This window comes from Falco naumanni, chromosome 11, assembly GCF_017639655.2.
Source record: "Falco naumanni isolate bFalNau1 chromosome 11, bFalNau1.pat, whole genome shotgun sequence".
NCBI lineage: Eukaryota > Metazoa > Chordata > Aves > Falconiformes > Falconidae > Falco > Falco naumanni.
This window is the reverse complement of record NC_054064.1, coordinates 32,772,138-32,786,615: the sequence shown is the minus strand read 5'-3', so window position 1 is coordinate 32,786,615 and position 14,478 is coordinate 32,772,138. Positions and strand designations below refer to the sequence as shown.

At 44.0% G+C, this 14,478-nt stretch overlaps 1 protein-coding gene across 1 annotated transcript in view; it reads right to left on the bottom strand.

Moving 5' to 3' along the window:
* Positions 1–1,793: 1,793 nt before the first annotated feature.
* ROR1 (receptor tyrosine kinase like orphan receptor 1) overlaps positions 1,794–14,478 on the bottom strand; it is a 171,558-nt gene continuing 158,873 nt past the window's right edge. The window contains exons 8-9 of the mRNA XM_040611248.1: positions 8,667–8,878; positions 1,794–4,764 (exon numbers count right to left, since the gene is read on the bottom strand). Of these exons, the coding sequence (XP_040467182.1) occupies positions 3,340–4,764; positions 8,667–8,878 (1,637 nt within the window). The 3' untranslated portion in view covers positions 1,794–3,339. The remainder of the gene's footprint in view (positions 4,765–8,666; positions 8,879–14,478) is intronic.

The window sequence follows — 14,478 nt, the reverse complement described above, 5'->3', positions numbered from 1 at the left end:
CAAATAAAGGAAAAACCCTAAACTGAGCCGTGAGGGGGCTCGCACTATAGCTCCTGGTTTTTTAACGTAAAACCACAAAGGGTATGAGGGACTGTTTTATGACTCCCATTGCTGCTCCATGAAGTATTAGGTTACTGCTTTCCTATCAGGGTGATCAAAGCTAAGTATGCAAATTCACAGCTAAGCTTACCTGCGTAAGACGGCAGTCCTGGGGGAGCCAAGCCTGTGTAGTATCGATGGGAGGGCGGTTTGACTCGAGCGTGGCTCATGCTTCTCTTTACAGAATTGAACTGAATTACGGCATTACGCCCAATGCATTCAGCTGTGACCTGATGGGACATGCATCACTTGTCCGATGTCCCGTGAGCTGGCTCTGTGGCTGCCTTTGCCTGGTTCCATGCCTGCCTGTGCAGGTGAAAAGAGAACCTCCTGAAGGGAACTTCCATTTTCTTCACACGTGCACTCTGAAGGCTGTTGCTTGACAGCAATGAGCAAATACTTTGATCTCATGGATCACGATATCTCACCATCTTCTTTGGCCATGTTTTTGCACAATGTCTGTGTACCAGCCTGGCACAAATACCCCTATTTCTGCATTGACTTCATTGACAGCATGTTCTTTACTGAAGATTTTGCAGTAACAGCATAACCTAAGGGCCACAGACATGCTTGGCTGCATAAGGTTTCTTATGGTTCTGAAACCAGACACTTAGGAAACGGCAGACTGTCTTTGAACTGGCACTGTTGAAATTTTAAGCCCTTAAATGGTCTAAGTGAAGAAATCCCATAGGAAAAATGAGCAGGAAAAAAGGCTTCTTCCTTCTCAGTGTGTTTGACGCTTAAGTTGCAATAATTGTTTGCACTGATGCAACCACTGGAGAAAGTATGCAGGAGCAGGTGAGAGAAAAGATGACTTGGGAACGACAATACAGTTGGCATCTGTTGAACGAGATGCCAAGCGAGCGCTGCAAAGCCGCGCGTGTACATGTGTGAGGGCAGCTCCCGAGCTTCTGGTTATGTTAATAGCTACGGCTCACAGCAAAACCTCATCCACTCCTGCGAAACACCTCTGATCAAAAGTTATTTTTTGCATCTGAGTCTGATAATCTGACACAGATACAGAAGTTAGTAAGTTTTAATTATTATCTGAATCTTCAGTCAAAACTAAGTTTTAGCTGACACATACCGTATTTTCATTACTGATGCAGATGTGAATTCAATCCACATGGAAGCTGACATCTCAGGTTCATAAAGTATCTCAGAGGTCACAGAAGTCCTTACTATGTGATTACTGGCTGTTCTTAATCTGCAAGTACAGTTTCATGCCTGTGCAATGGAGAGGAAGCTTGGCAGCTCCGGGTGCTGCAGCAATACAATGTACCGTGAAAGCTCAGGCGATGCAGCAGGACGCAAAACCTCAGTGAGGAGCTGAAAGGGCGATGCTGGCCCTCGGTACAGAGCTCAGCGGCGCCGGTGAGATCACAGCCAAGACGGCATCATCCTCACAGGGCAGTGATGCCATCCTGCTTCTTTGGTGCGCTCTGCAAATATTTACAGTCACATATTCATTTAAGCCTCTGTACGTTACCCCTCAGTAATCTGTGCCTGCAAATGTTATTTGCAAAACTGTCGTGTCCCGTTCAAGGCAGCATTTCGGCAGACTCCTTCCTTGCCTGAGCTGCGTGAGCAATTTCAGTGCTGTGTTAATTAAGAAGCACTTCAAATATCTTACACCAAGATGGAGGAAATATCGACATGTTTATGTTAAAACAACATTTTAATAAACAGCAGCATAAAATAATCAGTGTTTAATATCATCTCTGGCATGTGAAATACAAAAATGCACATATCTTAATTATAAAATAGCCTTTGTTATTACATTTTCATGCTTGCCTAATTGAAATGCCCATAATTAATAAATCAATCATCAAGTAATACAGTGATTAAATGCATGCAGTGAAAACAAAGAAAAATATTTGTATAAGGTAGTGGCTGAATATCACCATAATATATTACAAGAACATCTACATCAGGTTAAAAGCAAAAAGAAACAGACCAAGATATAAAATGCAGAGATGTATTTTCACTTCTGCTGTACAAAACATTATCACACTTCTGTGCAAAAACGTAAAAATAAAGTCATATTATACAACATTGTCAACTGAGCAAAAGATTGTTCTCATTCCGTGTACAATAAAAATACTTTTCAGTACAAAAAAGTCTGTGAAAAACTGTAATGTACACAGCACTTTTGTAACTCATAAAAGTGGTTTCAAATGAATAATCTAGATTGCTTATACCTGAATGATTTTTTTAGTAAATATACAAATGTCATATTTCTAAGTTGAAAGTTAACACTAATTCACATTATTAGAATTGCTAGACAAAATTGCTATCAATGGATTTGCTGCATGATGGAATGTGAGTTTCCCTTTTTCAGGGTTCCTGGAGTCATAGTCACTGAAATTACACATTGATCTGAAACAATAAATATTCCTGGGAAAACTGATTGTCATATATAAAATTGTGGTTTGGAGCCTTTCCATTACACAGTTGCATAGCAACAAAAGGATATAAAATTTCTGCTTTAACTACTAGATTATGAAATGTTATCTTTGAATAAGTTGATTCAGGTTCTGAAATTAAAACACTTTAATTTCATTTCCTTTAAGGCAATTTCTTAGAACTCCAGCCATCTTTAGCAGCCAACAGCAGGTGACTTTTGTAGACTGCAAGTTGATAACTCAAGTTATTGTGCTGTCATATAAATGACTTTTTTTGGTCTGAATCTGAACTCAGACTCCCAACTTAACGAAAGACCAAAATCCTACCTGAAGAAATTTATTCAGATCACATATTTGAGACATAATCCTTGACTGCAAAATTTACAAATAGTTTAACGAGCTATTGGAACTGAAATTGCACACCCAGTAGATCTCTGAATATTTGCATCTCCCAAAAAAAGAGACAAATATTAAAATATGTTTTCAGTATAAAAAAGTTTCTGTGATTTAAACCACACCAGAGGTTTAAAAAGCTGTGAAAAACATATGATAAAATGTTTTTAGTTAGAAAAAAAAATCTCCTTTCCCCCTTTTGAATTGTCGGTGGCACTTAAAAGAAACGTGTCCATTGACAGAGCTGAGTATCCATACCACAGCGATCTTTGCCTGGTTGCGTCTGCCCATCTTGTTAAGCAGTTACACTTCACAGAAGATACTTGCTGCAATGTCTGTTAAACAACCAGAAGAATCTTTAATAAAATATTTGAATATAAATCTTTTCTACGACTTTCTAGTTTGTGTTGTAAATAGTTATATTTACAAAGGCCTCACTTATTTACAATTCAGCTGAAATCATAGATTCATTCGGTCCATGGATGCTGGAGTCTCCTAATAGGGAAGACTGCTTTGAGTCAATTTTGTACGGTTTTTGAGTTTTATTTCCAAAAACTGTAATACCGATTCCCCCCGGATGACTAGGAATTGACATATGAGATAGCAAAGGAATATTTGCTTCCTGGTTGGATCCTGAAGATGGCAGGCTAGTGACGTGACCTGTGCTAGTGGATCCGCTGGCGCTGCTGGGAGAGCGACTCTTTGGAGGAGGACAGTGCTGGATCACCCTGGGTGGCCCTTGCGGTTGGTAGTGGGCAGCTGGGAAAGCAGCATATCCTGGTGGAATCGGGTACCCATTGATCGGGATGTATCGCTGGTTTTGAGGTATTGGCGGTCCGATGAACCCGGCGATTTGGCCTTGGGGTATTCCTTGTGCTGGAAACATGTAGTTAGGGTACCTAGGATTGCTGAGGTTGCTAACTGGGCTTGCGCTGAGGGAAGTCGTTTGAGTGGTGGCGTTCCCACCGGAGGGGGTAGTAGAACTAGTGTGACTTGAAAGACCCTCCCATGAGCGCAGCCTGGCATGGATTTCTTTGAATCGTGGCCTCCGGGATGGCAGATCATGCCAGCACTCTGTCATCAGGCTATACATTCTGGGAGGACAGTCTTCAGAGCATGGCAGCAGTTGTCTTTTCCTGATCATCTCTATGACTTCTTGGTTACTAAATCCGTAATACGGTTGCAGCCCAAAGCTGAATATTTCCCACAAAACAACTCCAAATGACCAAATATCTGAATCGGAAGAGAACTTGCCATACATAATTGCCTCTGGTGGCATCCAGCGAATGGGCAAGAGAGACTTGTTTTGAACTCTGTAATAATCTGCCGAGTAGATTTCTCTTGAAAGTCCCAGGTCCGAAATTTTCACGTGAAGTTGTTCTCCAATTAGAATGTTACGAGCAGCAAGATCTTTATGGACGAAAAAATGACTTGCCAAGTACTCCATCCCTGCGGCAATCTGGACTGCGATATGCAGGAAATCCCCATGGTCCAGGCTGGATTTTACAGTCCCATCCTCGTCGCTGCTGCATCCCACGTCTGAATGCGGCGATCGCATGATGAGAAACTCATGGAGGTCTCCTTGGTTCATGTACTCAAAAAGCATGCAGACAGGTTGTTCCTGGGTCACAACACCTAAGAGGCAAACGATGTTAGGGTGATGGAGCTCGGCCATGAGAGATGCTTCTTGCTGGAACTCTGCCCACTGCTGGGGGTTGTTAAAGTCTTTTAGTGTCTTGATAGCAACGAGCTGAGCGTGATCCATGCCTGGGAGGTAGAGATGTCCCTTGTAGATCTTGCCGAAAGCACATTCACCCAGTTCTTCCATGAAACGAACAGCAGATAGGGGCAACTCCTTAGCCTTACTCTGTTAAAGAAATGACAGCAAAACCACGTCAGAAAAACAGGATTGAAAATGTGGTTTTAAGTAAAAGATCTTTTTGCACAGGATGTCTGAGAGCCAAACGGGCAGCAGAGGAGTTCCCTGGGCTCCATACCCGTTTGGCAACGACCCTGCTCAGCCCGGTGAGATGCTGGCACTGGTGTGACGGCACCAGCCCCAGGGCCAGGGACAGCCTGAGGGACACCAGTATCCCACCATCAGCAAAGCTCAGGGCTGAGTGCTGCCTAATCTCTGCCCTCCATGCTCCAAACCTAAATTCAGAATTACTTTTTACCCTCTACATAAGATCAGATAAAAGTAGCAAGTATTAGATCAAAATATATGCAGGAACCATCAGCATTTCAGCAAAGGCATTTATACACTTGGGCTCAGGCACGTATATGCTTAAAATTGAATCTGACTAATTTCAGGAATTGAGGCAATTCACAGTCTTTAAGTAAGTACATGCTGAAGCGTTTTCTGGGCCAGGGCCTAAAGTTTTAGCAGAATACTTTTTATTTTAAAAATTCTGTCCTTGTAGCCAATTTTTCCTTGACTTTGCTATTAACCTTCCAATGCACAGTAGAGACTATTTCTGCTCACACTTGACGGAATGTTCAATCCAAACAGGATTTTCCAGGCAGGACAGAGTCAGCTGGAAAAATGAAATAGTGGTCAAAGGAGAAAGGCAAAGTGTTTTAAAACTCTATTGTTATTCTGGGTGCATATATTCACTCTTAGGCCATAAAGAAGCTGTATTATTCTCAGACATTAACTTCCACTCGTGCTTGTAACACCTAGACCCAAACATACTCATTTAGGGTCCTCAGTATAGCCATAGGTAGTAATTTAAGACTACTGAGTGTGGGATCTATGTTTCATAAGTTAGTGTAAAAATTATCATTTGTATTCCTGAAATCACGTAACAGCAGCTTTACAGTGGCAATACAGAAGAACTGACATTTTAAAAAATGATGAAGAAATGGCATTTTAGAATAAATGAATTCTAATCATATTGACCACTTACGACTTTCAGACAATCACTGCAACAAAAATAATAATAATAACAATAACAACAATAACTATAATAATAGTGCTAATAAAAACAACAACAACAACAATAATAATAATAGCAGCCATTTGAGCAGGCAGCCAGTAGACTGTATGGCGATGGCAGGAAATTAGCTATATTGTTGAGAAACAGATGGTTTGTATTATACAAATCCTTTAGGCTAAAACTTGTTTAGGTCTGGCATATTGTAAATTATATTTTAGTAATGAAAGTGAAATGACCTTTGTCTGACCTGAGGCTGGGTTCGTCTGTTTGAACCAACATAGTGGAAAACTATGAAAGAAAATGAAGTCATAAAGTTTTGGCAGGAAGGGCTCACTTCAAGTTAAGCGGTTATAAATCTGCTTAGTTTTTGTTTGACAAGTATTTGTCATACATCGGTGTACAAAATGTAAAGAAGTGTAAAATACATACGAGGCAGCACGCCAAAGTAAACTGAGTACAAAGGGAGAGCAGCAAGAGCGAAGCCCACCGCCTCTATCTCTTTATCGGCTCCTTCCACTAGGTGAATGACAAGACGAGCTTAGTTTATTATATTTTTGGAAGGCAATTAAAATCCCTTAAAGCTGAGACAGGCTTTTGGATTAAATGCTAACGGTTTTATTTGCATGAGCAAACACACATCTATCTCAGTTGGAGCCTGAAGCCTAAGCATGTTTTTATCCAAAGTCGACATTAATACTAGATACAGTATTTTAAAATAGGATTCTACTTCCTTTCTTTTAAAATTTGTTTGAAAGGCAATCAAAACATTTGAGACAGGGAGAGCTGGGTTTCCCAGTGGGAAAATACAGAATTATCATAAATAAGATGGAAAGTTTTTTGCAGCATATGACTTTGAACACAAAAAGAGTCTATATTTGCAAACATTTCTGGGCAAGTTGCTTTCCTAAGTTGTGTGCACAAGCCACCAGCGTGTCAGCAGTCTAGGTGGAAACTGTGACCTCATTAAAATGATGCTGACATTCCCATTATCTTCAGTTTAGCCAGGATTGTATCCCAAATATCTAGTAGAATGGGGACCAAGAAGCAAATCCAAATTTAACAGAATATTCCATGGCAGTTGGACGCAAGATGTAGTTCTGACACTTACCTAATTAAATGGTCTTTGTACTATTACCAACATTTTGATATATAGCTACTCTAAGATGTACATGAAAGTTAGAATTAAGAACTTGAAGGGAAAAGGAAGATAAATTCCCAGGGCCATTGTGTATGGGACTGAGGAGTTAAAATGTAACAACAGACCAAACCCTGTCTGACCATCCTGAACAGATACCCCGCACAGATCACCAGCTCCCAGTGCCCGCAACACTATTTAAACAGGAGTCCCAGTGTCAGCCCCGTGAAAACATCTCTGAATGCAGTTTGTGTTACTAACAGGCTAAAGCAGCACAGCATTTTCCAGCACAGCTATGGGTTTACTTTTATCGCTGACTTAAAAAGACTCTCCTACTCTTTCTGTGAGCTGGCGAGGAGCTGGAATTTTCCTCTGCAACAACTTTCTGTGCCAGTCCCTGCTGCACTAAGACTGCAGCTCCACAGACACACAGGGCAGCACCCCTGAAAGAGCAGCTAGCGCCTGGGCGGCGCACTCATCCATCCCAGCCCCTCACCGGATACAGCTACTTACTCCATTTTCCCTAGGCTGTCACAATTAACTCTTTACAACCTAATTCTGTAAACTTGACATTTAAGACCAAGCATTAACAGCATCCCATAGCTGCTTTATTGAACTTCAGAAGAAACGACCCCAGAATTTGTTCAGAGATGTTGAACACTACTCCTGAAGCGTGTGAGCCTCCCTGATGCTAAGTGATTAGCTCTGCTGAAAGAATACCTACGGCAGCAATGCTTGAAGGCTAGAGTTCACATTGCTAAACTCAATAAAATCAGACTCTGAATTCATTTTTCTATGTCATTTTCTAACAAAAATAACAGCTTACCCAAAGGCATGACTCTTTCAGATACCACAGTCTACACAGTTTCTATTCTACTTAATTGTAGATACTGATTTTCACTCTGAAATGTTTCAAAAGAACAATCTTCATCAAGTTGTGGAAGAGAATTGGCAGGGTGAGAGAACCAAGGCAAATATTCTTTCCAGGGCGTTATTCTGTCTGTAGGTGGCAGAAGGCAGTTATAGCCCTGAAACGCCACAGGTTTGCAATTTGGCTGCCCTGCCCATACACAAGGAGCTAAAGGTTGATCATGCCTAAATCTTAAATGATTTTTAAATATGCTTCATGAACCTGGGACTGCAGTGAAGCAAAACAATACCATCAACAGGAGCCGCTACGCATCAGCTGTGCTGGCCAAAACAGCAGGCAGACTTCTAAGGCCCTGTTTTGATAATTCCTCTTTTTTAAAAGGAATTTAAGAGAACGGGCAAGCCTGAAAAAACAAGGAACAAATCTTTCCAAAGTGATTTTGGCTGAGCGAGAGATGACATAGGACTACAACAGACCCATGAAAAAACTCTCTTGACAAAATGCTGAATCACATCTTTATCCGCACTACTCTCTAACTTAAACGAGGTGATTTAGAGATGCTTCATTAATGGGTTGCTTGCTTTAATACAAAAAAACTCCAGCTCCTATTTATCCAGGTACATGGACACAGAGGAATTACCTCCACGGGTCCAGCACAGTTGCTATGCTGCTGATGAGAAAAGTCCTTACAAAAATTACAGCTGAAGGCACCAGCAGGAACTGCAAGCTGGAAATCAGCTTAGTATTTCAGTGCTGAGTTGATCAAAGCATTTCACTCCCCGCCTTTACAGACAGCAAATGTCAAAGCAGAAATGAGGGATTACCTTTGGTTTATAGGCGTTGAGCATTGACATCTCCACATTTTGTCCTCTTACATGTTTAGGCTGTCTTTGAACGGGAGGGGAGGATGACTTCTGATTGTTGCGACAGATGCAGATGAAGAAGAAGAGTAAGGCTATGGCCAGGGGAATAGTAACACTTGGCACCAGGATATACAGGATTTCCATTTTATTCTTTTCCTTGGAATCCTTATAATCTGGTTCAGAAGAAAAAAAAAAAGACCCAAACCAATGAATGAAGTATCCCACAGTGTCAAGTACATCCCTGGATCAACTAGAAGTGTTAAGAGTAAAACATCCCGATAACACCACTGCAATCCACCTTGAATGCTGTTTTCTTTCCCTAATATTAACAGAGCAATTAATTTTGTTGAGTAACATTTCTGTAAGAACACAGAATGACCAGGAACAACTTCCCTGCAGCACGTCAGTTCAAACATATTTATGGTCATGAAATAGGTGAATACTGTGACATGGCTGTTGACTGGGGTGAAATGAAAGGATGGGCTAGTACAGGTCCACAGAAAAGTTAATTTCTAAGACAGCTGATGGAAGAAAGGCTTTGGTGGGATTATAGCCTCCTTATTTTAATATGTATATTAGGATTTGGTGCCATAGTTTCCTTAATCCAACAAAAATGTGGGGAGCCATTAAAAAAAAATAGTTTTATCCCCCTGTTTATTTCCAGCCTCCTGATCTCAATATCTCCTAGCACCGACTGAAGCATTTGTGTGGCCACCCAGGGCACTGGAACAAACAACATGTGCAACAGAAAAGTTGTTTTCTAGTTAGTGTTAGGTGCAGGAACAGGATGAATAGGAACTCCAGAGCAGAAGAAATGGAGAACACCTGGGAAACAGGAGGAACTGCATGGCAAGAAATAGAGAGCATAGTCCTGTTTTTCATCCCAGAAAGTTAGGAAAGGGCTTCAGAAAGTCTGAACACAGACAAAAACTGTAGCATAATCTTAAAAAAAGATCTTACCTACTGAGAACTTGGTCTTAATAGGATTAACGGGCTAATGGGAAAACCCACCCCTCTACCAACTATACAGTAATAGTGGTCATCTGAGCAGGGTGGCAGATGCTGGCACAAAGGACGCAGCAATGGTAGCTGAGAGGAAGCTAGAGCATGGATAAAAAAGAAGGATCCGGAAGAGGCTGGGAAGCCAGTTTATTGCACATAGTGCGAATGCTAGCTGCAATATTTGCTCCCTCTGCACACAGCTCTCTTCACAGCTAGGGAGTGATTAATATTAGAAATATGAAAACCTCTTCTACCACTGCCCGGCAAGGCACAGCTGGAACGCTGGACACTTGCCTCCCTCCAGCTGGCTCCGGTTTCACAGGGCACAGTGCTCAGAGGGAAGGTGCCGTGAGAGAGGAGAGACGGGTTTCGGGAAGGAGCTCACGTCCTTGCATTCATGCAGCACCTGCTTGGGTTGACAAGGACATACCTTCCAGTCGGGCTGCTCTGAGCACAGGGACGCCGAAACCTGCTTTGCTCTGGCATTTCTCAGGAGCATTCATAAAATTTAGGGTATAATTACGCATGGATTAACACACTAACTATAGGGCACCCCAGGAACTCTGAGGATCACCTTGAGCTGCAGGACTGGTGGCTGTAGCCTGGTTGAGATTGTGAAGGTCTGTGGCAGCATCAGGCTTAGTGGATTCTGGCAGAATGGGGAATGTTTTATTATTCCTGCAGGGTCATTTCAGTTTGTTTGTCTGTGTTTTCCAGACTGGATTTGTAGAAGTGCTTAGCAGCCCACACAGATATCTTTTATGCACTTAATTAAACATGAACTTGATCCGAAGCTTGGGTTTGACTCAAATTGTGACAGAGGCAAAGTTCAAATGGTTCTAGATGTCATTTTGCATAACTCCTCTCCTCTTACAGGCTCACGCTGTTGCACTGCTCTCCCTGCCCTCCTTTTTGTCCACTCTTTTTAGAGTAAGTAGTGCCATCTGTTCTTTAATTGAGAGGAGAGGTGGTTCAAATATTTCTATGGCCTCTGGGAAACAACAGAGGACTAAAGCACTGTCCCCGCTACAGTCTCCCTGTGCCCAGCAGAAGGGCAGCCTGTGCTCTCACCCTGTCTTCAGTGAACATTCAGCTCTACAGCACGGACCCACTGTAGGTCTCCTTTGTGAGCTGCTGCTCTCTAACACAGACACACTATCTGTGCCTTTCCCCTCTCCTTCAAATCCTTCTTATGTTTGTCTTTGCTAAGCCTCATGCTTGAATTACTCCATGTTTCACATCTTCCTATATTCAAGTTGACAAACTTCTATGAAATGAATCTATTGCAGCTTATGAGACAACTGAAAGATACAGTTGAAGGAAGAAAAAGAAAGCATCAGCATGAGGCAGACGAGACCTGGGCACTAGTTCATCACCTGAGCTATTCCAGTCAAAGGGAATTATTATTCTTATTAAGTAGCAGCCCCTGCAGTGAAGCCTCATTAGGTTAATAGGTTTCTTGGGAGCCACCCTAATTAAATCCATTTCCCATCTAGGCATGTCCTGGTGAGGCAGAATGCACAATACTTATTAAAATGCGCCTGAAATGGCTCTTTCAACCAGTGCAAAACCAACGGAATGCAAGTCCCACATGGTATTTTGGTTTTAATATGCATATTAGCATTTACCAATTAAATTACTACTCACCTGATACAGCTCTATTTGTCTGTATTTAGAATAATAATGCCATATAACTCAGCCGTACTGCCAGTACCATTTAAGGCAGTGGTGAGACATAATTAAAACCCTTGTCGGGAATTCTTCAAGCCACCCAGCCTATCTTGTTTATTATCTAGTAAAACGTTCAAATCAGAGACTTTGCAACACGTCCAAAAGCATCCTGCTTTCAGCTATTCCAGATCAAAAGACTGAGCCAGCCCTGGGATCTCAGAGCCCATCTAGAGGGGGCCTGGCAAGCAGCCCACCCCAATCAACTCTTTAATTACCCATTATCCAGAAGTTGTGGAAAACACAAAATGCACAAGGCTGAAAGATTGTACAGCGACAGTGTAGTACAGCAAGCTCAACAGCATCGCTGCTGGTGGACATGCATGACCCCTCAGCTTGCCCAAACTCAGCTGCCCACCCCCCCCCCCCCCCGGAGCTGAGCTCCCCTCTGCTCGCCCAGCTCAGCCCAGCATATGCAGCCGTGCAGCTCCGGGGTGGAGAGCCCAGAGGGGACAGTATGCTAAGGGGAGACCTGCTGACTGCTACTTAGATCCAGATTTTCGTACTGAAGTGCTGAAAAAGATCTTCAGAACAGTCTGTATAGATTGAACTACTCTCGGGTAGTCAGTCTATCACTGCACCTCACACAAAAAAAATAACTGAAGTTAAATGCAGTGGAATAATAGCAAAAGAGATACAGGATTCTAAAAACCATACACAGAATCACAGAACAGTTTAGGTTGGAAAAGACCTTTAAGATCATCGAGTCGAACCATTAGCCCAGAAATGCCAAGCCCACCGCTAACCCACGTCCCTAAGTGCCACATCTACGGGTCTTTAAATACCTCCAGGGATGGGGATGCCACCACTGCCCCGGGCAGCCTGTTCCAGCGTAAGACATTTTTCCTAACACCCAATGTAAACCTCCCTATGCACAACCTGAGGCCACTGCCTGTCATCCTACCACTTGTTACTTGGGAGGAGAGACAGACCCCACCTCGCTACAGCCTCCTGTCAGATAGTTGTGGAGAGCGAGAAGATCCCCCCTGAGCCTCCTTTTCTCCAGGCTAAACACCCCCAGCCCCTTCCCCAGCCCTGCTGCCCTTCTCTGGACATGCTCCAGCACCTCTACATCCCTCTCGAAGTGAGGGGCCCAAAACTGAGATGCACATGATACAGCCCAGACTGTCTGCCTTTCCCCTGATCTACTCTTTCAGTAAGAACATAATTTAGATCCTATTTTGGCATCGATTCCCATCTTTCCATTAATTGAAAAAGACTTTGGAGTAGGCTCAGAACATGTCTCACTGCAGGAATGCTCATAACCATAACCAGAAATAATTTAATTTGGTTCTGGCTATCGAACAGTAACATCAAAAGGTATCTCCCTTCCCAGGGGAAAGGTAATGTTACTGGGACAACTTGTAGGCAACATAAAATTTGGGTGAAACTTCGCACCGTGAATTTCCAGAACATTTCTGGGTGCATTTCTGGCACGTCTATGCAAATTGCTGTATTTTTTTCTTGGCACGCTATCAGCACTGTTATTTCTATATGCCGATAAAACAATTAGGAACTATTTGTTCAGGTCTTCCATCCACTGCTTCTGTGTCTCAGAAAAGCAGAATAAAATGAGAGCTGAATCTCCATTTTTGTTCATTTTGCAAAAACAAAATGCAGCCAGGGCAGTTCTGTGAACACAAACTTAAGAGACAGATAAAAGGTCTGGCAAGATAATCTTTATTTTTTAAGTAAGGCCTGAGCTCTACTAAGCAAGGTTTGCATTTATGAAAATGGCTCTTAATAAACTAAGTGAAATACAGAATGTTCTATAATGACTTTGTGGATCAGCGTCAACAGTGCAACTTCTGTGACCCTATTCTGGCTGCTGACGGCTGGTTCAGCTGTGCTGTTCTCTGCGTAAAAACCTGGCTGGGTGGCCGAGCTCAGAGTCTTGTGGTGAATGGAGTTACACCCCGCTGGTCACAAGGGTGTCCCCAGGGTGCGGGCGGGGGGCAGCCCTTAACACCTTCACCCATGACCTGGGCGAGGGCTCGAGCGCACCCTCAGCAGGTTTGCAGGCAGCCCCGAGCTGGGGGGTGCTGATCTGCCGGGGGGTCGGCCGGCTCTGCAGGGGGGGCTGGGCAGGCTGGGTCGAGGGGCCGAGGCCGATCGGACGAGGGTCCCCAGGGCTCAGTGCCGGCCCTGCCCGGGGGTCACACCAGCCCCTGGGGGCAGGGGGCTGGGAGCTGCCCGGCGGGGAAGGGCCGGGGGGGCCGGTCAGCGGCCGCTGAACGTGAGCCGGCAGCGTGGCCGGGTGGCCAAGGCGGCCAGCGGCGTCCTGGCTGGTACCAGAAACAGTGTGGCCAGCAGGGCCGGGGCAGTGACGGCCCCTGCGCTCGGCACTGGTGAGGCTGCACCCCGAACCCTGTGTGCAGGATCGGGCCCCTCGCGGCAAGGGGGACCTGGAGGGGCTGGAGCATGTCCAGAGCCAGGTAGGGGGCTGGGGAAGGGGCTGGGGCACAAGGCTGGCGGGGGCGGTGGGGGGGCTGGGGGTGTTCAGCCCAGAGAAAGGGAGGCTCAGGGGGGACCCGATCACTCTCTGCAGCTGCCTGAAAGGGGGGTGCAGCGGGGTGGGGTTGGTCTCTTCTCCCAGATAACAAGCGATAGAATGAGAAGCAACGGCTTCAAGCTGTGCCAGATTGGATATTGGGAAAAATGTCTTCACCAAAAGGGTGGTCAAGCCCTGGAACAGGCTGCCCAGGGCAGTGGTGGAGTCCTCATCCCTGGAGGTATTTAAAGACCCGTAGATGTGGCACTTAGGGACATGGGCTAGTGGTGGGCTTGGCAGTGGTGGGCTAATGGTTGGACACTACAATCTTAAAGGCTTTTTCCAACCTAAATGATTCTATGATTGCTTGTTTTAATTTGGACTAAGAAGTTGTATTGATTGTAATGGCAAACAGGAAAGCCTAGAATGCTTGGGCTGGCAACATGCTGCTGCTTCATCACCTTCTGGTGAGTGCTCAGGTATTCCCTCCTAAAATATTTTCATGCCAACACTTTGCCAGCTGCATGGGCAGTAAGTGCTCAAAGGTCTCCT